At 41.5% G+C, this 17,874-nt stretch overlaps 1 protein-coding gene across 2 annotated transcripts; it reads left to right on the top strand.

The window, feature by feature from the left end:
• The first annotated feature begins 2,697 nt into the window (after positions 1-2,697).
• On the top strand, positions 2,698-16,098 carry ASB11 (ankyrin repeat and SOCS box containing 11). Of its 2 annotated transcripts, none has more exons than XM_066571633.1 (7): positions 2,698-2,947; positions 5,934-6,013; positions 9,591-9,698; positions 11,208-11,358; positions 11,577-11,711; positions 12,600-12,791; positions 15,974-16,098. In XM_066571633.1, exons 1-7 carry the CDS (start codon positions 2,698-2,700, stop codon positions 16,096-16,098), a joined length of 1,041 nt encoding a protein of 346 aa, XP_066427730.1. The 2 variants fall into 2 exon arrangements, with proteins under 2 accessions (XP_066427730.1, XP_066427731.1); XM_066571634.1 differs by having other exon boundaries at positions 2,770-2,947; positions 9,642-9,698.
• The last annotated feature ends 1,776 nt before the right edge of the window (positions 16,099-17,874 follow it).

Below are 17,874 nucleotides of genomic sequence, written 5' to 3'. Positions count from 1 at the left end.
TCCCTAGAAGCTGGATAAAGTTAAGGTGAACCTTACTGAAAATAACTTGTTTTCTAAGCTGGATTGCCTTTTTTTTTTCTGCCTATTTCTTGCATGTGTGTAAACTAGCATATATAAACATTACTTTTCAAGTTTTTTGGAAGATCTAGCTAAACTACTTCTATTTACCTCCTCATGACAATTTTTTGGAAGGACTAATAAATTTTTTGATATGTTGATTTAACAATTTAGTAATTATCCTAGAGTTAAGTAAGAATGATTCATGGAATAGTTAGGGCATCTTGCATAAATCAGTGTGGTGTATTTTTTCTACAGGGGGTTGACTTGTTCACTCAAGTCTATTCATGGAGTTGCATAATGCACCTCACTCAGCTCAGAGCAATGATGCTCAAAAGAGCAAGGGAGAGCGATGACAATCCTGTGTCTGCACTGTCATTGCTCTTGTGTTCTGCCTGTTCTCATGCCTACGCAATCACGTTGCTCATCTCTCTAGTTTCAAAAATACCAGGGATTTCTGAGTGATCACACCCAATCTTGCTGTTGTCTGGCTACCACCCTCACCAGTACTCATACTTTCCACCATGCTGTTCAGCTGTGTTCCCAATGATAATTTTCTTTTACATCCACTGCATTAATTTCCCTAGTGCTCTTGTACACTAAGAGCAGATTAGGAGATTACACAAGTTTTTCTCAAATGACTCACTGAATAATTTAACTGAAAATCTTTATTTGTCTTGTTCTGCAGCCAGGAGGGTGATTTTGCTGCTACACAAATAGAGTTAGTCCTTCTGGGAGAGTCATGTTCCAGTGACTGCTTCCAAGCAGTCAAACTTTACTGTGGTTTTCTAGAGCACTTGGAGAGCTCTTTGGTATTATTCCATTAGGGATAAAAGAATTTCAGTGGCAATCACCTGATTTTCAGTTTCTTGTATTTTTTCTGAGTTTTATGAACATGTACAATTCTACATACCATCTAGTAGGCTGATTGAGAAAGAAATCAATTATTTTCCTCAACCAAAAGGCTGGTTTTCTGTTTTTTTTTTTCTTAAAAGGTGCTCTTCCTTCTTGCTTGTCTCCTGTTGAGAGCCAGTTTTGTAAATCTTACACAAGAAAGATTTCTCTGTCATTTAGGCTGACTTTACTTTGTAATGGTCTTAATATTTTTTATGTGTTCTTTTTCTCTGCATCCAATATTTTGTTCTTTACAGCCTTTACTATTCCTCTGGCTCTAGGAGGAATGTTTTCATTATCTCAGATTTTTCTGGGCTGACCATTCTGGTTTTTGGTCCACATTTGTTTTCTATTTTCTCCTCTGTTTCTCAGCTGAGCAGAATTAACTGCCAATAAACCAAAATTTTGGTTTTTCTGTGATTCTTTAGCTGAAACTTTTCTTGTCCTGTAATCTCTATCTTCAGCTGTCTGTGGCAAACAGTATTAAAGTGATTAAAATTATTCATAAGTATTATAGTTTTTACAGGTATTTAATATTACTGTGTAAGGAAAGGTAGATGTAATACTTTTGTAAGGGGTTAAGTTATGTAAGAATGTAATAACTTGGTTTAATTCAGAATTTTAGTAAAATTGTTTCACTTGAGAAAATTGCTTGGAGTGTTTTATCTCTGCACATATTTTATACAGCATTTTAGTGCACCTGGGAGGGCTGAGCACCAAAGACAGCAAGGTACTAAACCAGCTGTATTGCTATAAACCAAAAGAAATTACATCTAAAATGCCCAGGGAAATAATTTGCTGTATAATTTCCATGTGCATATCCACCATCTCTTTGGGATCTCTAAGAGAGGAATTATCCTGCTCTTTTCCTTGTCAGATGTTGGAATTGAAGGCTAAGAGAATTTGGACAAAGAGAGGAATCAAGTAAGACTTAAATCCTCCTCCTCCTATGGTACATATAGGAAAATGGGAATAAATAAAAATTTAAATAAAATGAGATGGGGTGTTCTACATAGATTCAAATACATACATGCAGAAAAAAACCTTTGTTCTCTATGGAAAGCCATGTGCTTCAAAAAGAAAAAAGGGCAGGTAAAGAAAGGGTGCATCTTGTTCAACTTCAAATATTACACCTTTGAATCAATGGAGGATAATGTAAAAATATTTCCAAAACAGACATGCTGTTTGCAAGAGATATCAATGGACACCATTCTTTATCCCTGAGTAATGGGAAAAAATGATATGCTATGTGTTTCTTTTTGTGCAATTTCAATGTACTTTTCTCCTCCTAGAATAACTTTGACTTCCTAGCCCTGGCTTGGCCATGTGAATTTATTTCAAATTCTTTCATGACAATGCTTTTCTTTGATATGTTTGCCTTTGTTCTGTATCTGAGTATCAGCAAGGCCTGTTCTCAAGATGGAAAAGACAGAAAAGTATTATTTTTGCAGCATCTGAACAATTTCTGCAACTTTATGTAGTCTTTGTAAATGGAACTGCTATCTCTAAGAATAAACCTAATGTGGATGTATAGGCTTTCAGATGGTATGGAGAGCATCTGTCTGAAAACTTACTCTCATTTATGTAGGTTTGGAAAGGATTTTCTCATTTGTTTCCTGTATGCAGAGATGTTCAAAATATCTTATCCTTGATATTGTTATTTAGCATCAAACACCTCATACCAAATAAAACCAGGATGTATTTTTGGTAACTGAGGAACAGCAGGTCCTGAAGGGTTTAAAATAGATGACATATGATACCAAGAATAGCCCAGTGCAACTTAGCCAACCTGAGAAACTATTCAAAGAGCAAACCAAAATGGAGGGCACTTCTATACTCCATTCTTTCACTAACATTTATTTTGCCATTTTTGCTTTGTTTTGCTTCAAGCTTTTAATTAAGATTTCCTTGGCTTTGCTGACCCATTTCTATATTGTTAAAGGCAACAGAAAAGAAGCTGCCAGGATAGCAGAAGAGATCTATGGAATAGTCCCAGGTAAAGTAAAAATATGGACTCTAACATTTAAATGTTTATTTGCCACATTTTTGTAACTTGATGATTTAAATCGGCGAGTCACCATGAAATGAGGGATTTTTGCTAAAGGCAGGGGTAAATGTTTTAACCTGAAGTGCCTCCCATTTCTGGGGTCTTTGCAGTGTCACTATTTGTTGGCATGGTTTAGGTGTGCAAAATATGAGACTCCAACAATTACCCAGCTAGAATGAGGATGACATTTGGTCAATGCACTATGGTAAATAAAAATACTGTTCTCAGTACAAGGTGTTCTTTATCAGTGGTTACAGACTGTTTTACTAAACATCCAGTTTTACTACCAGAGAATATTTAGGGAAAAGTTTTAGCATGTTGATTTTCTGAAAGGAGATGCTAGGAGGATTTAACTAATGACTGTATGAATCCAAGCAAAGAAGCCTTGTTTTGTTAAATCAGATGATAAAAATGAATGCAGCTAAAATTGTTCTGAAAAAGACACAACACAAAAATATATTGTATTTAATAGGTTACTTAGCAGGTCATGGTTTTGGTTTTTTTCAAGTGTTTTAAGTCCTTCAGATCACTGCCATAATAATGATTGGCATGTGATTGCATTCCTGTTAATTCCACTAATTAAAATGACACGGTATTTTCAATTTACAGCCAATGAGGGCTTATTTTCCTAGCTGCAGATTCTGATCAGCATTGTGACATCACACATTTCTGTGTGACTCATTTGTTGGGCACTTGCTTTGTGATTGTGCCATCATGAACAGGCACAGGAATGGCATCAGAACACAGATGGTGTTCTTTGGGATGGGCACCCAAAGCAGGGAGATTAACATCTGGCCAAGAGAAATACTGCAGCCAAGCATTTTTGACAAAGCCTTTATGAAGCCTGTATATATACAGGCATGTCTTGGTTATTAATTTATTTTTTATTCTCTAGAATATAATTCCAGTCATTTGTTACTGTCATTTTTTTCCAAGCACCTTTATGCAATCATAGTCTGACACGTGGTGAGCAGCAGTTTTTCCTTTAAGCTTTTCCTTCAAGTTCTTATTGAGGTGCCTTGAAATTCAGCAGGCTGTAACACATTTTTATCTGCAAGTTGCCATTTGCAGAAAGTCATTAAGGATAATCTTACAAAATATAAGATCATGTGATGTTGTTGCTGGGGCACTATATCATATTACAGCCAGAGCTTCACAACCTTTTCTCTTTGCAGTGAAGTAGCGCAGCAGCAGCAGCAGCAGGGCTGCATAATTTATCTCTAGGCATTTGAAAAGAGCACTTTCAGTCATGTCACTCCCAGCTGAGCAAGGGAGAAGTGCTCCATATGGGAACTATATTTGCCACACGTTTCAGGGAGGTAGGTTGTGGTGGGAGTGTGCAGAGTGAGTGTTGTCCTGAGGCTGTGTGTGCACACACATGCATTGGAAATGCCCTGGAAATGCATGTGAGAGCACGCACTCGCACGAGCTATACTCTGCATAAAAGGTTAAATAAGGCCCTGGAGCTCTGTTTGAGTAACTCCTGAATCCTCCTGCTGTATAAGGGCTCTGGGCTTTGTCACTTGCAATGTCTCCTGACTTTCTGAGCCGAGCTTGCCTGTTTCAGTCACCAGCATGATGAGAGGTGTGGGGTATTTGGGGGGGTTTAAGGAAAGCATTTCTTGGTTCCTGTTTCCATCATTTTGACTGATGTGTCATTCAGAGCCTTGCCATACATTGTGCCAGTTCTTTCCATGCCAGTTTCCTGCCTTAGGAGCCCAGGAAGTGCTCTGTAAATAAATGGAAACAAAAATAATTACTACAGTTAAAACTGTAACTCCAATAGCTGAAGTGCATCCTGGTCCTTGGGTAACAAAAGGAGACTCCTTTGGCTAAGGGTAAAACCTCTGCTGTGTCCTTGGCCTCAAGTCCCCATGGATGTGTCCATGCCTCTCATTGATTTCTCCCTGCCTTGGGTAGCATGTGAAATGGAGATAAATCACCCTTTCCATTCTCACTGCTGTGTGGCATAGCTGAAAAAATTAAACAGGACAAGGGTTTCAGATCAGTGCCCATGGGTTTGCTGTACAACAGAGCATGAATGCAAACACTGGTTTTGCTTCTGTCCTGTGGCACTGGAAATGCAGCTGGCCTTTGGAGAAACACTTACTACACACTGTGTCACAGGATGGTTATGAATTTTAATATAGGACAAGTAAATTTGCTCTCTTTTTGAGTGGCAGGGATTTAACCTGAGCTGAATGTCTATGCCTGTAGGTAGTAGCTAGGCTAAAGAATTATTTTTTCTTGGCATAAATAGATTGGGATAAGAAAAAGGGCAAGCAAGCCTATGTGAAGGAGTCTGAACAGTTCAGCATCTCAAAATTATTAAAGAAGAAAAGTAAAGCCCTCAGGCAGAATTTGTTTTTCCATGTATTTTCTGAAATATTTCCGTGTAGAGAATGATTAAACCTGTTACATGGTAGTCTGAGAGGAAGGATGTTATTTATGAAATCGTCAGTTCAGGAAATAAAACTGCCAAGGACATGTCAGAATTCATTTGATGGACAAGTCAACCCTGCTACGAGGCTCTGAACAAAGTGTCAGAGAAGCTGGGATGCAATTTGTGACAAGAGCTCCCGAGGAAAGGTGGAGGCTAATATGGTTTTGAGTAGGAGAATTGCAGGGTTCTGAAGTCTCCATGTGAGACCCAGCAGCACTAAACTCGTGATCTTTGCTGAAACATGTTTTTAGCTGTTCTTCTAAAAGTTCTGCCAAGAAGCTTTTGTTTAGGTTCCTTAGTGAGCAGCCAGCTTTCTCAGGATTGCTGATACCTCAGCTGCTCTGCTGAAATTAATTCATCCAACAGTTTCACCACTAAGCCCACATTGATTTCAGTCCTGATCTGCATTTACATGTGGCTGTGCTTCCCCTGTCCTCCCAGGATGTGCTTTTGCTGCATCCCTGAATTAGCTCCATGCATTTGCTGTTTCAGGCAGCTGGGCAGACCGGTCCCCTCTCCACGATGCTGCCTTCCAGGGACGCCTTCTCTCTCTGAAAACCTTGATTGCACAGGTAAAAGCCCACAGGGAAAGGAAAGGCTGGGAAGCAAGGTGCTTTCACATGAATTGTATTTATGGGCTGGTGAGCTGGTAATAGACTGCAACAGGGCATAAGAAATATGGCTGTTTGAATAATATATCAGCACAAACACCTCTGGGCATGTTTTAGTTTGCTCAGTTAAGAGGCTGGGGACAAGCCTGGGACAAAGACTATCACAGCTTGCAGCTTGCTATATAATAAATAATGATCCTTGTGTTCTTTCTTAATGATGAACCATGCAACTAGGCTTGAGAATAAGGACAATAAATATATAAATGTAGGCTATTAGAAAAAACCCAAAAAGTAAAAGGCATGCCTTATAAAAGGCATCTTGCCTTTTATAGTCAGCCTAAACCCTCTGCTCCAAAAGGAACTGAGAGTCAGGCAAAAGGAAGAGAGGAGTAGAGAATACATGAGAAGGAAAAGAAGCTGGATATGAAAAGAGTTTATGGTTCTTTGTGCTCTGCTCATCATCTTCCTTCCCACCTTTGCTTAAACTCAGTGTCCCCATTTAGCACAAATAGGTTACTGCCCCTCTCTCCCTCTTGCCCCCAAGGCAACCGCAGGGAAATTAATTCCCTGAATGTAAAGCTTTTGACTTGGCTATCAGACTTTTATAGTCAAGGCAAATAATTATTACCAGAGGTCAGATCTCTAATGGACAACATCCCCAAGGAGGGGAGCTGCCAGTTTGAAAGCCTCCTCTCCAGACATCTCTTGAGGCATTTAGCTGCAGCTGAAAACAAGATGCTGTTTACAGACAGTATTTTCCCTCCCATTTTCTGATCCCTCTTTCCTTCACCTGCTGACATAAAGTTATTTTTATGGAAGAGGAAGTAATGGAGGTTAGAGATAAAAATAAAGAGGCTTTATTCATTTAGGGATCTGATGGTTTTCTGACCCCTCTATCTCCATTTATGCTGACCTTACACCACTTGCTTTGTGGAGCACCCGGTGTTGTAGTTGCTCACCAGATGCCCTGGTTATGCACTGTTCATGGTTGTACACTGAGGAAGCACCCACTGGTATGGTTTTTTCACTTAGTTAATCCATTGTTTCTCCTTTTCCTGAAGACATTTAATTTTGGGAATAAAAGATGAAGGTCCTTGCTGATCAAGAGATCAAGGCAGCAATGTCTGTAGAGCCTGAATTGGAGCTGAGTCACCACAGATTGATAAATGCAGGGATGAAATTGTTCATGGAGCAGCACAATCATTGCTCATTGCTTCTAATATACCAGCCTGAAATGAAGAATGGGACTGTACTTGAATGTCTGTGGGACACTCAGAAGTCCCTACTGCAGCACCACAGCTTTCAAGAAAGCCACTGAGGCTCTGGCTGCACAGGGAATGCCTGGACACAGGGAGGTGATGTAGTGCTGGAGTTTTCAAATGGCTCAAGAACTCACCAACTCCTATTTCAATGCCTGAAAAAGTTTGATTTTTCACATACATTGAAAACAAGGTTTATCATGAGTGATGATTGGCAAACAGCCATTGTAAGATCAACAACTTATTCTTCATTTTGTAATGGAAGGAATTTCTGTTTTTCCCAAGATATCAGTGCTTATTCTTTCACTTGATATGACTATTATTTGTTAAATATATATATGCATATATATATGAATGATGATTGAGAATAGGTCTCCTTATTAGGAGTCTCTAGAAGAAATTAGTCTTGAAGGAATATGCTGATCACAAAGTATAAAGCCACCACACAATTAGAATACGGAATAATCTCTATTTTTTCAAGGTTTTGTCTATTCCCCTAGCACCATTGTAATGCATGAGAAATTTTACAAACAACTTTTACATTAATAATATTTTCACATGACTGAAAAAGATTGTTTTTCTATCATGTAATGCTTAGCCTGAAGTGTTTACAGTGCTTTTAATGCTCATGGTGTCAGGACTGCTGCCTTTTTTGCTGTGTGAGGTTGCTCCCAGGTACTCCTTTCTGCCCATTGCATTGGGTACTGTGTACCAAAAAGTGCATTGCTGCCATCTCGTGAGCTGCCCTGACTATAGCACGTCAGGCAGACACCAGCAGTGCTTCAAAATATAACATCAAGCAGAAAATGGAGCTGCTTTCAGGCTGCAGAATTCTAATTACCAGGAGATGTAGTTGCAATCAGAGGAAAACACGTGTGACAACTGCTTTCCCTTTGGGAATATGTCAGGTGTGTCTTTGTGCAGGAATAGATATGGCAACTGTTAGTTAGGGAAACACCTGAAATAAGGCATTCAACAGTGATCAACAGGAAATCAACAGTGATTTGTAAATCACTGTTCCTTCTTCCAGTGCAAAACATTTCCTGGATGGTCAGATAAGAGGAACTGATTTGTGGGTGGGATTTGATTCATCTCTCTTATAGGTTTACCAGGTACTTATTACCTCTGAGTGAAACACCCTTGGCTACCCCATGTGGTGAATGAAAGAACTTTTAGGATACAATTTGTCTGCCCTGTTGGAAACAGCTGCTTTAGCACGGGATGCTTATCCTAGGGAATCCTGTTTCTCCCCACTTAAGGAGCTGCCAGCTCCAGCTGAGCTGCAGATACCTGTGCCAGAAATGTGAAAAACACCAATCACTTGTTTTTAAAATTTTAAAAAGTTTAATGATAATAAAATGGTTATAAAAATAACAATATAATTAAAGTAATAATAATTTGGACAATTTGAATTAGGACAATATGAGACAATAGAGACAAAGAGTTATGGATGTCCTGGTATCTTTTTCTGGGCAGCATGAGCCCGAAAAGGACATAGGTTAACAGAGGATTAACCCTTAAAAACAATAACCTGTTGCATGTTCATAGATGTCATACATGATGCATAAATTCCATTCAAACACAGGAGTCTGTCTGGTCATCGTCAACTTCTTCCTCTTAATTCTAACGGCATCGTCCTGGCTGTGCGAGGTGGGAAGAAGTTCATTTCTTCTGATAATGGAGCAATAAATTCTTTTTCTCTGAAAGATTTAGGTGTCCTGTGACTGCTATCTTGGTGCGAGTCTTTTCTTTAGAAAAAAGTATCCTACATAGCATCGTTTCTATTTTAACATTTTGTTATAACCTAAAACTATATTTAACACTCTACTTAAGAGAATTGATACAGCATAACTTTCTAACACAACACATATAATATTCATTTTCATATTTGCGAAAAGCCAATCATCAAATACACATTTTTCCAAAGAAGCATCCTCATTCAGGGAGGTGAATCCCTCCAGCTGTAGCTCCTGGTGCAGGACTCAATAGGGAAGGAAATGACACCCATATAAATTAAAGAAATGTGAAGCATTTCCTGCAATTGACAGTGCATCATAAAGAGCTAGAAACAGAAGGCTTTGCTTATGATTGCTCCTCCACTAACCCCACCAGCAGCTGTGGTTTGTGGGGACAAGAAATCACTGCACAGCACCAATGTGACCTGAGCCCTTTCCCTGACACACATCTCTGCCGTGACTCTCCCTGCCACGGGCACCCCAGCAGCCCTGCAGGAGCTGTGCAGGGCAGGGCTGTCCCCTCACCCCCTGCTCCCTTTGCAGGGTTTCAACGTGAACCTGCTGACCACAGACCGTGTGTCAGCTCTCCACGAGGCCTGCCTGGGTGGGCACGTGGCCTGTGCCAAGGTGCTGCTGGAAAATGGTGCCCAGGTAAGTCCTGGGGATGACTTTGGGACAGGGGCACCTGGGAACGGGTGCTCCCCCCATCAGTGGGGATGTTGGATGTGCTGTCCAGGTGGCAGGGCCAAGATGCAGGCTGACATCTCAGACAGAAATGTGGAAAAACATAACAGTGTTCTGTTTCCCTGGGTGATTTGTCCATAACAGTGCTCTGTTTCCCTGGGTGATAGATTTGTCTCCCCCTTGTGTCATCCCTTTATTCTCTTTTGTTTTCCCTTTGTGTGTGAAACATGGTCAAGATTGATGGAAAACAAATTAAAGATGCTAAGTGAAATAACCTTGAAGAAAGTAACTCACAGCTTTGCCCTCCCCCTCCCCCCTCAGCAGTGATCACTGGAATTACATCTGGTTTTCTGTGGGAAGGTTTGGGAGTCTCATGTAAGTAAAAATGTATATGCCTGAAGCAATGAAACATTTTATCTACTAATAAAATAAAAATTCCCACAGCTGGACCTAAGGCAGAGTACATGTTCCCAATAGAGACTAAGGAATGGGTGAAATATATAAGGATATTTTTATGTCAGCTGGGTTTTCAAGTAAAATTTATACGGCAAGAAACCAAGCAGCACCAAAACAGTCAAGAGACCTCCAGTGCCTCCAGCACTTCAGCCACACCTGCCTGATGACACTGGGAGGAGTGAGGGTGGTGGAAATTTTACAAATTGACATGTGCTTGAATAATCCATTGCTCTTCTCCAGCCACAGAGTTAAAGATGTGCAGATTTGCTTCATAAATTGGCACTGAGGGCTTTCTGAATGGTTAAACGCAGCATAAACGGGTATGGTGTGATTCCTGGAGTGTCTTCTGCAAGGCCAGGAGTTGGGCTCCATGATCCCGATGGATCCCTTCCAACTCAGCATATTCTGTGATTCTGTGATCTACAGTTATGCTGTCCCAGTGGAGAATGGCAATAGTGGTTCTTGCCAGGTCTTTACATCAGAAGTTGGGGAAGAAAATTTCTGGTTTGCATAGACACACATGCATATCAACTCCTTCAAGCTCCTTTTCTGTTTGGGATTATGTTTCTACGAAAATTTCTTTTGCTGGAAAAGTGTTTTCAGATGAAAATATTAAACAGAAAGTAAATGTTTTCTTTTAAAAAGCAAAGCCATTTTCATTTGAGGGTGTTCCACCTTGAGGCTGGTGCAAACTAAACACTCTTGAAGATACTCAGCTGCTTCACATTAAAAAAAAAAGAGACAATAAAAAATTGCATTTTTTAGCAGCTCCAGCAGGAGCATTCAGAGCAGGCAGGGTTTCTGCCTTATGGCACTAACTATCTGGGAAAGAGGGCAGACATGAAAGGAGAACGCTCTATATGTTATGTCCCAACATATAACTCAGAAAGTCGCAAATAAATTAATTCCTGAAATTAAACAAGGCAAGAGTCTCGCTGTGGTGCAGGTCTGGTGTGCCCAGGAGGCGTGTTGCACGGGCATTCCTGTTAAGCAGGATTATCCTAGTGTGTCCCACTGCAGGTGAATGCAGCCACCATCGACGGGGTGACTCCCCTGTTCAACGCCTGCTGCAGTGGCAGCGCAGCCTGTGTCAGCATGCTGCTGGAATCCGGAGCCAAGGCACAGCTGGGGAACCACCTGCCCTCACCCATCCACGAAGCAGTCAAGAGAGGTGAGAGAGGTGATGTTCTGGGCGTGAGGGGTGTAAGCAAAGCCAACAATAACTATGTGACAAACGCGCCTTTTGTCATTCACTAAGCATTTAAAAAAAAGTCTTTCCATATCAGTACAGACAAACAGGCTTGGCTTTTCCACAGCTCTTGTGCCTCACAGTTGTACCTGGGTGTGTTCTGCTCTGCAGCAATTCAGTGACAGCTCTTCCCTCCACAGGTCACAGGGAGTGCATGGAGACCCTCCTGGCCCATGAGGTTGACATTGACGAAGAAGACCCACAGCATGGGAGCCTTCTCTACATGGCCTGCACCTACCAGAGAACAGAATGTGTCAAGAAGCTTTTGGAGCTAGGTACACCTGGAAAAGGGGCTGAGGGAGAGCTATGGTGGTGTGAGGCAATGCTGCTGGTCTCTCTGAGCTGCCTCTCTACTTAAAACATCATGGGTCATTTCCACAAGAGTTGTGGCCTCATTTGAGGCCATTAAAAATTTCTCATGTTGATAAAGAAATTACGTTTTCCTAAGTGAAAAGCCTTCTTAATTACAGACACCTCCCTGAGGCTATCTGAATGTGAAAACAGAATCCTTTTAGTTTTCTAGAATAATAACAGGAAGCACAGAAAATGCTGGCTGATATTACTGACCAAAATCAACTCTTGCTTAACGTAGCAGTTTATCAGAACCATTAACTTCACCTCCTCCTCAGTGGATGATGAGAGCAGCAGTAAAGCTTCTTGGAAGAATAATCACTGCAGGTCCAGGCACAGGCTATGAACTAGCATAAATTTTTGCTGTCAGTGTGCATTATCTGACTTACACCTGCTCAAAGTGTGGCCCTGCTGTGCCCAGCCAGCCTGAGACAAGCATTTTGCTTGCTGTGCTCCCAGACTTATTACAATGAGATGCCTAAAGGTTTTGGGGGCAATTCAATGAACGTAATCCATATTAGATTTTATGCTATTAACAACTTTAAAGAACACATGGTAGGCTTTGAGTATGTTTTGGGTTGAAGGTCAGGCTGCTCAATCCTGAGCATTGCAGACAGGGTTTGGTGGCCCAGAGCACTCTGCCAGAGCAGCTGTTGGACCTGCTGAGCTTTGCACAGATGCTGTTGAGAGATCCTGTGTGCCATCCATCCCCCTCATCTATTGAGGTTCCTGGTGGAAACCAGCCTGTGTGATACAGGTTCAGACAGTCCCTGGTGCCCACCAGATCTAACCAGGAGCTTTGCTCACCCCAGGAGCCAACGTGAACGTGGGGAAGCGACTGGACACCCCCCTGCACGCGGCAGCGAGGAAATCCAGCGTGGAGATAGTTGTCCTGCTGACAGACTATGGTGCTGACCCAAAATGCAGAAATGCTGACCTCAAATGTGCCCTGGATCTTGCAACACCTCACAGCAGAGTGGAGCAGGCGCTTCTGCTTCGGGAAGGTAATGGTTTCCTTTCTTCTCCTTTTTTTTAAGTAAAGCAGTATTTGTATACTTTACCTAAGTATATTTTCTTAATTGCTTTTATAAGTAATGCTCTACATACATTCTCTTACCTTCTCTGCTGCCTTCAAACCTCCAACTCATGGCACAGAAATCTGTTTTGTTGCTAGATCTGCCACCTGGTGTTATGGTTTTGGCAGGTAAATCAGTCAGTTATTCTGTGCTTTCTTTTCCTATCTACTGAAGGAAAATCACACGTATTTACCTAGTGGGACTCCTGGTGTTAAAAACTGCCATGAAAATTTATTAATAGACAATATTTTAGTACCATCACCCAGTGTTCAGCCTTGCACCATGGCTCAATGGATGAGTGTGTCCTCAGCTGCCAGGAGAAAGCAGAGCTCTTTGCCAGGTGACCCTTCAGTTTCACAGCTCTTCCATGTGGTTTATGGGGCTGCAATCCCAGAACAGACCAGTGTGGATATTTTCAGTTTAGTTGAAGAAAGAACAGACACAATTTTTATCTGGGAAACTTAGAGAAAAAAAATTAAAACCATTATTATTTTTCTTTTTGTAACCGTTGTTTATAAATATAGTTCTCCAAAGTGCACAATTCATAGTTCACCAATAGTATGAGAAGTTTTTACTCTGAGACCAATCGAGTCTCACTTTAGTGAGCCACATTATAAAAAGCCCACTACCTTCATCAAATTACCTTCTAATTCAGCTTCTAAAACCCAGAGTCTTTTCTTCCATCCCTAACTCAACAACATCAGACCAGCACTTTGCTGTTTACCTCCAGGCTTCCTGCAATTAATTATCCTTCCAGTTTTACTGGAGCAGAATTAAATCAGGATTCTCTTGCGCTGTTTTCACCTGCATAACCTTTGGCCAGAACTTGATGCATCCAAGAGCAACATCCCTGTGCTCTGGGTTTGCTGAATTAGTTCCCCCTCCTCTAATCTCTGTGTTTCCCAGCTCACTGGTACCCTCTTAGCTGGCCTGTGTCCCCTGAGGCTCTCCTGACTCGGAGGGTGAATGGTGCTCCCCCCATGCAGCCTGCTCACAACCCACCAAGGACCAAAGCATGATGTGCACAAAAAGCCCAATTCCAAACAGCTCTTGCATGGTAAATTAATAAATGTCAGTGTTGCACACAGGCTTTGTCCCAACCCTCTGAACATGGGTGAGCTTTATGGAGAAAACAAAACATTGGCTTAATATCCTTCTGTCCTGTTCCCTTTCTGCATGACATTTCATGCAGAGCTTTAATTTGTCATGTCTAAAACCTTCTGGGAGGAATTTTGTTTGAATGCTTCTCACCTTGTGTGACTTTTGTTCCCACACCTGAGTTGCCCAGAGCTCAGTGGCAGACTGTGGCAGCAAAGGCAGGGCTGCCAAGTGTCCTGCTACCATTGCCCTGTGTGAATCAGAGTTGGTGTAGATAAAGAAATATCATAATATTGATAATTTTCTCTTCCTGAACTTTCCTTTTGATTTCCATGCTCAGCTTGTCACCCTCTTCTCCTTTGCAGTCAGAAAGGCTCTAAAGGTATTTCAGTTCCTGCTGACTGTTTTTCAGGCATGAAGTTTCCTCAGTTTCTTCACCTTTGGTCCCACTTTCAGATATTTTGCTGTGCTTAACATGCAACTATTATTTTCCTCTACTTCTGTGTTTTCTGAGGTCCCTCTGTTTCAAATAAGTACCCCAGGCTAAAGAGTTTCTCTACCCCTAACTTCTCCACTGAGGTTACTTGCATGGGTCCCTTTAATTTCTCCTCTCACTAGCTATTAAGTGATGTGAAATACAAAATGTGTCTGTTTTCCTAAGTGCTTTAGAAGATGGTAGTTCCTTTCTTCACTTCCAGCGACAGTAGTACAAAAGTTCTTTTTTATATATCCCACATTTTTCTATTAATTTCTTCTCAGAGGGGATATTATCAGCCTGTTTAAGCTCCTAAATTTTCCTGTGGTAAAAGCACAGATTATGAAGTTGACCTGTAAGATATAAGGACAGGCCTTTAAGCCCACATCTCTACCTGTTACTTGTCAAACTCTGCAGTGATTGTTACTGTTTGGACAGAAACTGGAATGGAAGGGCAAGAGAGGGCTCAAAAACTGAGCACCCCAGGCAGGTGTAAAGGCTGCACCTGGAGCAGCTGTGGCAGGAGGAAAGTGAAGGGGAGGCAGGGACACATTCACCACCAGGGTGTATTTGCATGTGCAAGCTTGTAGTTGCAGAAGCAGTGGAGCCTCATATCCAGTGGGTTTGTGCCTGGCATGCCCCTCAGCTGCTCTGTGGTGGGGACAGCTCCTGGTGACCCTGCAGGGAAAACCCTGGGCAGCTCCACTGTGGGCAGCACTGTGCCAGCCACTGCCCAGGATGAGTCCTCTGACAGCTTTGCAACCACTCCACCCTCTGATTGATGTGTAACAAGAGTTCTCACATGCAGCAAGGGAAGGGCAAAAAGATTTCCCATCTTCTCATCCTGGTTTTTTGTTGTTGCTTCTTCTTTTTTTTCTTTCTTTTTTTTTTTTTTTAGTTTTTTTCTCAATGTCTTTTTAGAAAAAAAAAAAAAGTAAAACTTTCTGTCTTTGAGACCTTTCTTCAAAAGTGTTCCCCCCTTCAGTCAGATTTAGCTAAAATTAGATGTCACAGAAAGAAATGTTTTGAGGGGCACTGGTGGACTGACTGACAAACATAAATATTCTGAGACTGTGGTCATGTAAAAAGGCACAGTTGCAGATACTACTTGTACAGATACCTGCTGAGACACCAGTAGATGTAGGAAAAAGCATGTTCTGTATATATGAACAATGACCTGTACTTATACTTTATCCTCACAAAACTGCTGGGAGTTGTCTTATATCCTGAGCAGGGCTATGCATTCCAGAGCTCTCTCTCCAGTGCAGACACTTTTTTAGGTGTTTGCTCAAGAAAAGATGCCAAACAGCCTAGCTGTGCATACAGAAAAAGGTGTTTGGTGCTCACAGCTTTCAAACTGCTGAACCAACTCTGACAACAAAACTGTAATACAAACAATAATGTATCTAACTCTCCCTGACCTCAGCCAGTCATTATGTAGTGTTTGGTCTGAGTTGCCAATCTTGCTGGTGTTTGCTGCTTTGACTCATTCTGGTGGTGGGTTTGAGGTGCTTATTCTTGCTTTTACCTCCCCCAGGTCCTGCCAGCCTGGCCCAGCTGTGCCGGTTGTGTATCAGAAGGCACCTGGGCCGCTCATGCCTCTGCTCAGTCCCCAAGCTGCACCTGCCTGAGCCACTGGAGAACTTCCTCCTGCATCGATAAGTCTGACTGCCTTAGGCTGGGAAAAAAAGAGGAACAAATGCTTGTTTACTCCAAGTTTATTATATCAAAGAAAAAAAAAAATCAAAGGCATCATTTACTGTCTTCTGTGGCTGCCAATGTTATTGGTAGCCAATGTTTATTTGGCTGCTATGTGACAGTGGAAATTGGAAACACCTTTCCACAGGCAGTGAATGGTATCATGGATACAGGTCCCTCACAATCTATTGCCACATGGACTCACACCAGCCTGAGAAGTTCTAGTACATAAACAGCTCACTTGGCACGTGTTTGTAGGTGCAAATTCACACGTCCACTCATACACTTAGACACAGAGATTTCCCTTGCATTTAGGGCTGTATTTATTTGTGCAGTATCTGTGCAGCTTCTTCCCTTTGTCTATCCAATCTCAATGTGAAAATCAAGGCAGTGAATATTTTTCTTCCATTATTATGTGAAAATGAAAGCTTTCAGTGACGGACATCAGATGCATACAATATACTGCACATCTTTTATCAGCTTTGATTTTACATCCTTTCATCTCTTTCCCATTGTCTACTAGAGCCCTACCAATTTCCAGCAGTCTCTGGCTGTCCAGCCACTGTCCATCCCTGAGACCTGAGCACAGCTATCCCCAGTGCTAACACACCTTGTCCTTGGAGGTACAAGTGATGTTATGAAAGCAAGTGCAGGGGTTTGGAGTGAACCCACAAAACTGTGTGAAAGTCTTAAAAAACCCTTTCATCTCTTCCAGAAAAAATCCTTCCAAAATTATGTCACCACATTATGTCCAAAATTATGAGATCTGGCTGTATTCATTACATCAACATTTTTTCATAGCTTAATTCCATGACAGAACTGCAAATGTTTTTATAGGCATAGTAGGTGATGTTTCAAAGTCCATCCTTTGCAAGGTGCAAAAAAAAGCAAAGGAAAGAGTGCTGCTTTTTTTTTGGCTTTGCATGCTGTGACATTTCTCAAGGTAAGTCCTTGGACGGTGGCATTGGAGAGAAGCAGGGCCACTAAAGATGATTGTGTATCACCCAAATGTCGTTCTTGTTGAATTTTCCTCACCAGTAGTGGTTTGCAGGCTTGTCTGCTCCCTCACTCCCTATTCTAGAGGCTTTAATTACCTCTCCAGAAGAAAGGATTTTTAGAGTGTTATATTTGTCCATTGTGGTATTAGTTTATATAATGTGAGGATTAGTAGCTTGGAAACAGCAGGGCTGAAAGCATGCACCTCTTTGAATTGAGAATTGTAGTGTACAGTGACACTTGCAGTGCCACTGTTCACCACATAAAAAAGGTTTTTTAATTTTTCCTGGGGAGGTTCTTCTGGGGGACAAAACATTTCTTCAGAGCCAAGTTTTGGTAAACTTCTGCCACAAGACAGGCAATGGTGTTTCACTAGTTGTAGTAAAATGGGAAGCAGAATGCAAAGGACTCTGTCTCCATTTTGCTCAACTTCCCAGGTCCAAGAGGCTGCTGACTCATTTTCAGGCTGTAAAATGTACTGGTTTCTTTATGAGTGAGGCATACTGGCACCAATTTTCACTGCCCATACATCTTAAGTCAGAGGGAATTTCCCTCCTGGAGTCTGGATACAGGACTGGCTTCCAACAGCATTCAGGCTCCTGTCCCTGCTCCAGCAGCAGCAGCCTGTGGTTCAATGCTAATAATCCCTTAATGTCACCATGACAGTCTCTCTGAGACAAAGGTCTAATGTTTCCTATATTTCTTTATGATTAATTCAGCACAAGTAAGATAAATTGAGCTCTC

The sequence above is a fragment of the Molothrus aeneus genome, chromosome 2, assembly GCF_037042795.1.
Source record: "Molothrus aeneus isolate 106 chromosome 2, BPBGC_Maene_1.0, whole genome shotgun sequence".
NCBI lineage: Eukaryota > Metazoa > Chordata > Aves > Passeriformes > Icteridae > Molothrus > Molothrus aeneus.
This window is presented reverse-complemented; position numbering and strand designations above follow the sequence as displayed.

Bases quoted from the DNA above. Each gene is read 5' to 3' on its own strand.
- ASB11 (XM_066571633.1), top strand. From the start codon at position 2,698: ATGACATATGATACCAAGAATAGCCCAGTGCAACTTAGCCAACCTGAG. The intron at 6,014-9,590 runs GTAAAAGCCCAC...CTCCCTTTGCAG, and splicing joins TGAAAACCTTGATTGCACAG to GGTTTCAACGTGAACCTGCT. The intron at 12,792-15,973 runs GTAATGGTTTCC...TACCTCCCCCAG, and splicing joins GGCGCTTCTGCTTCGGGAAG to GTCCTGCCAGCCTGGCCCAG.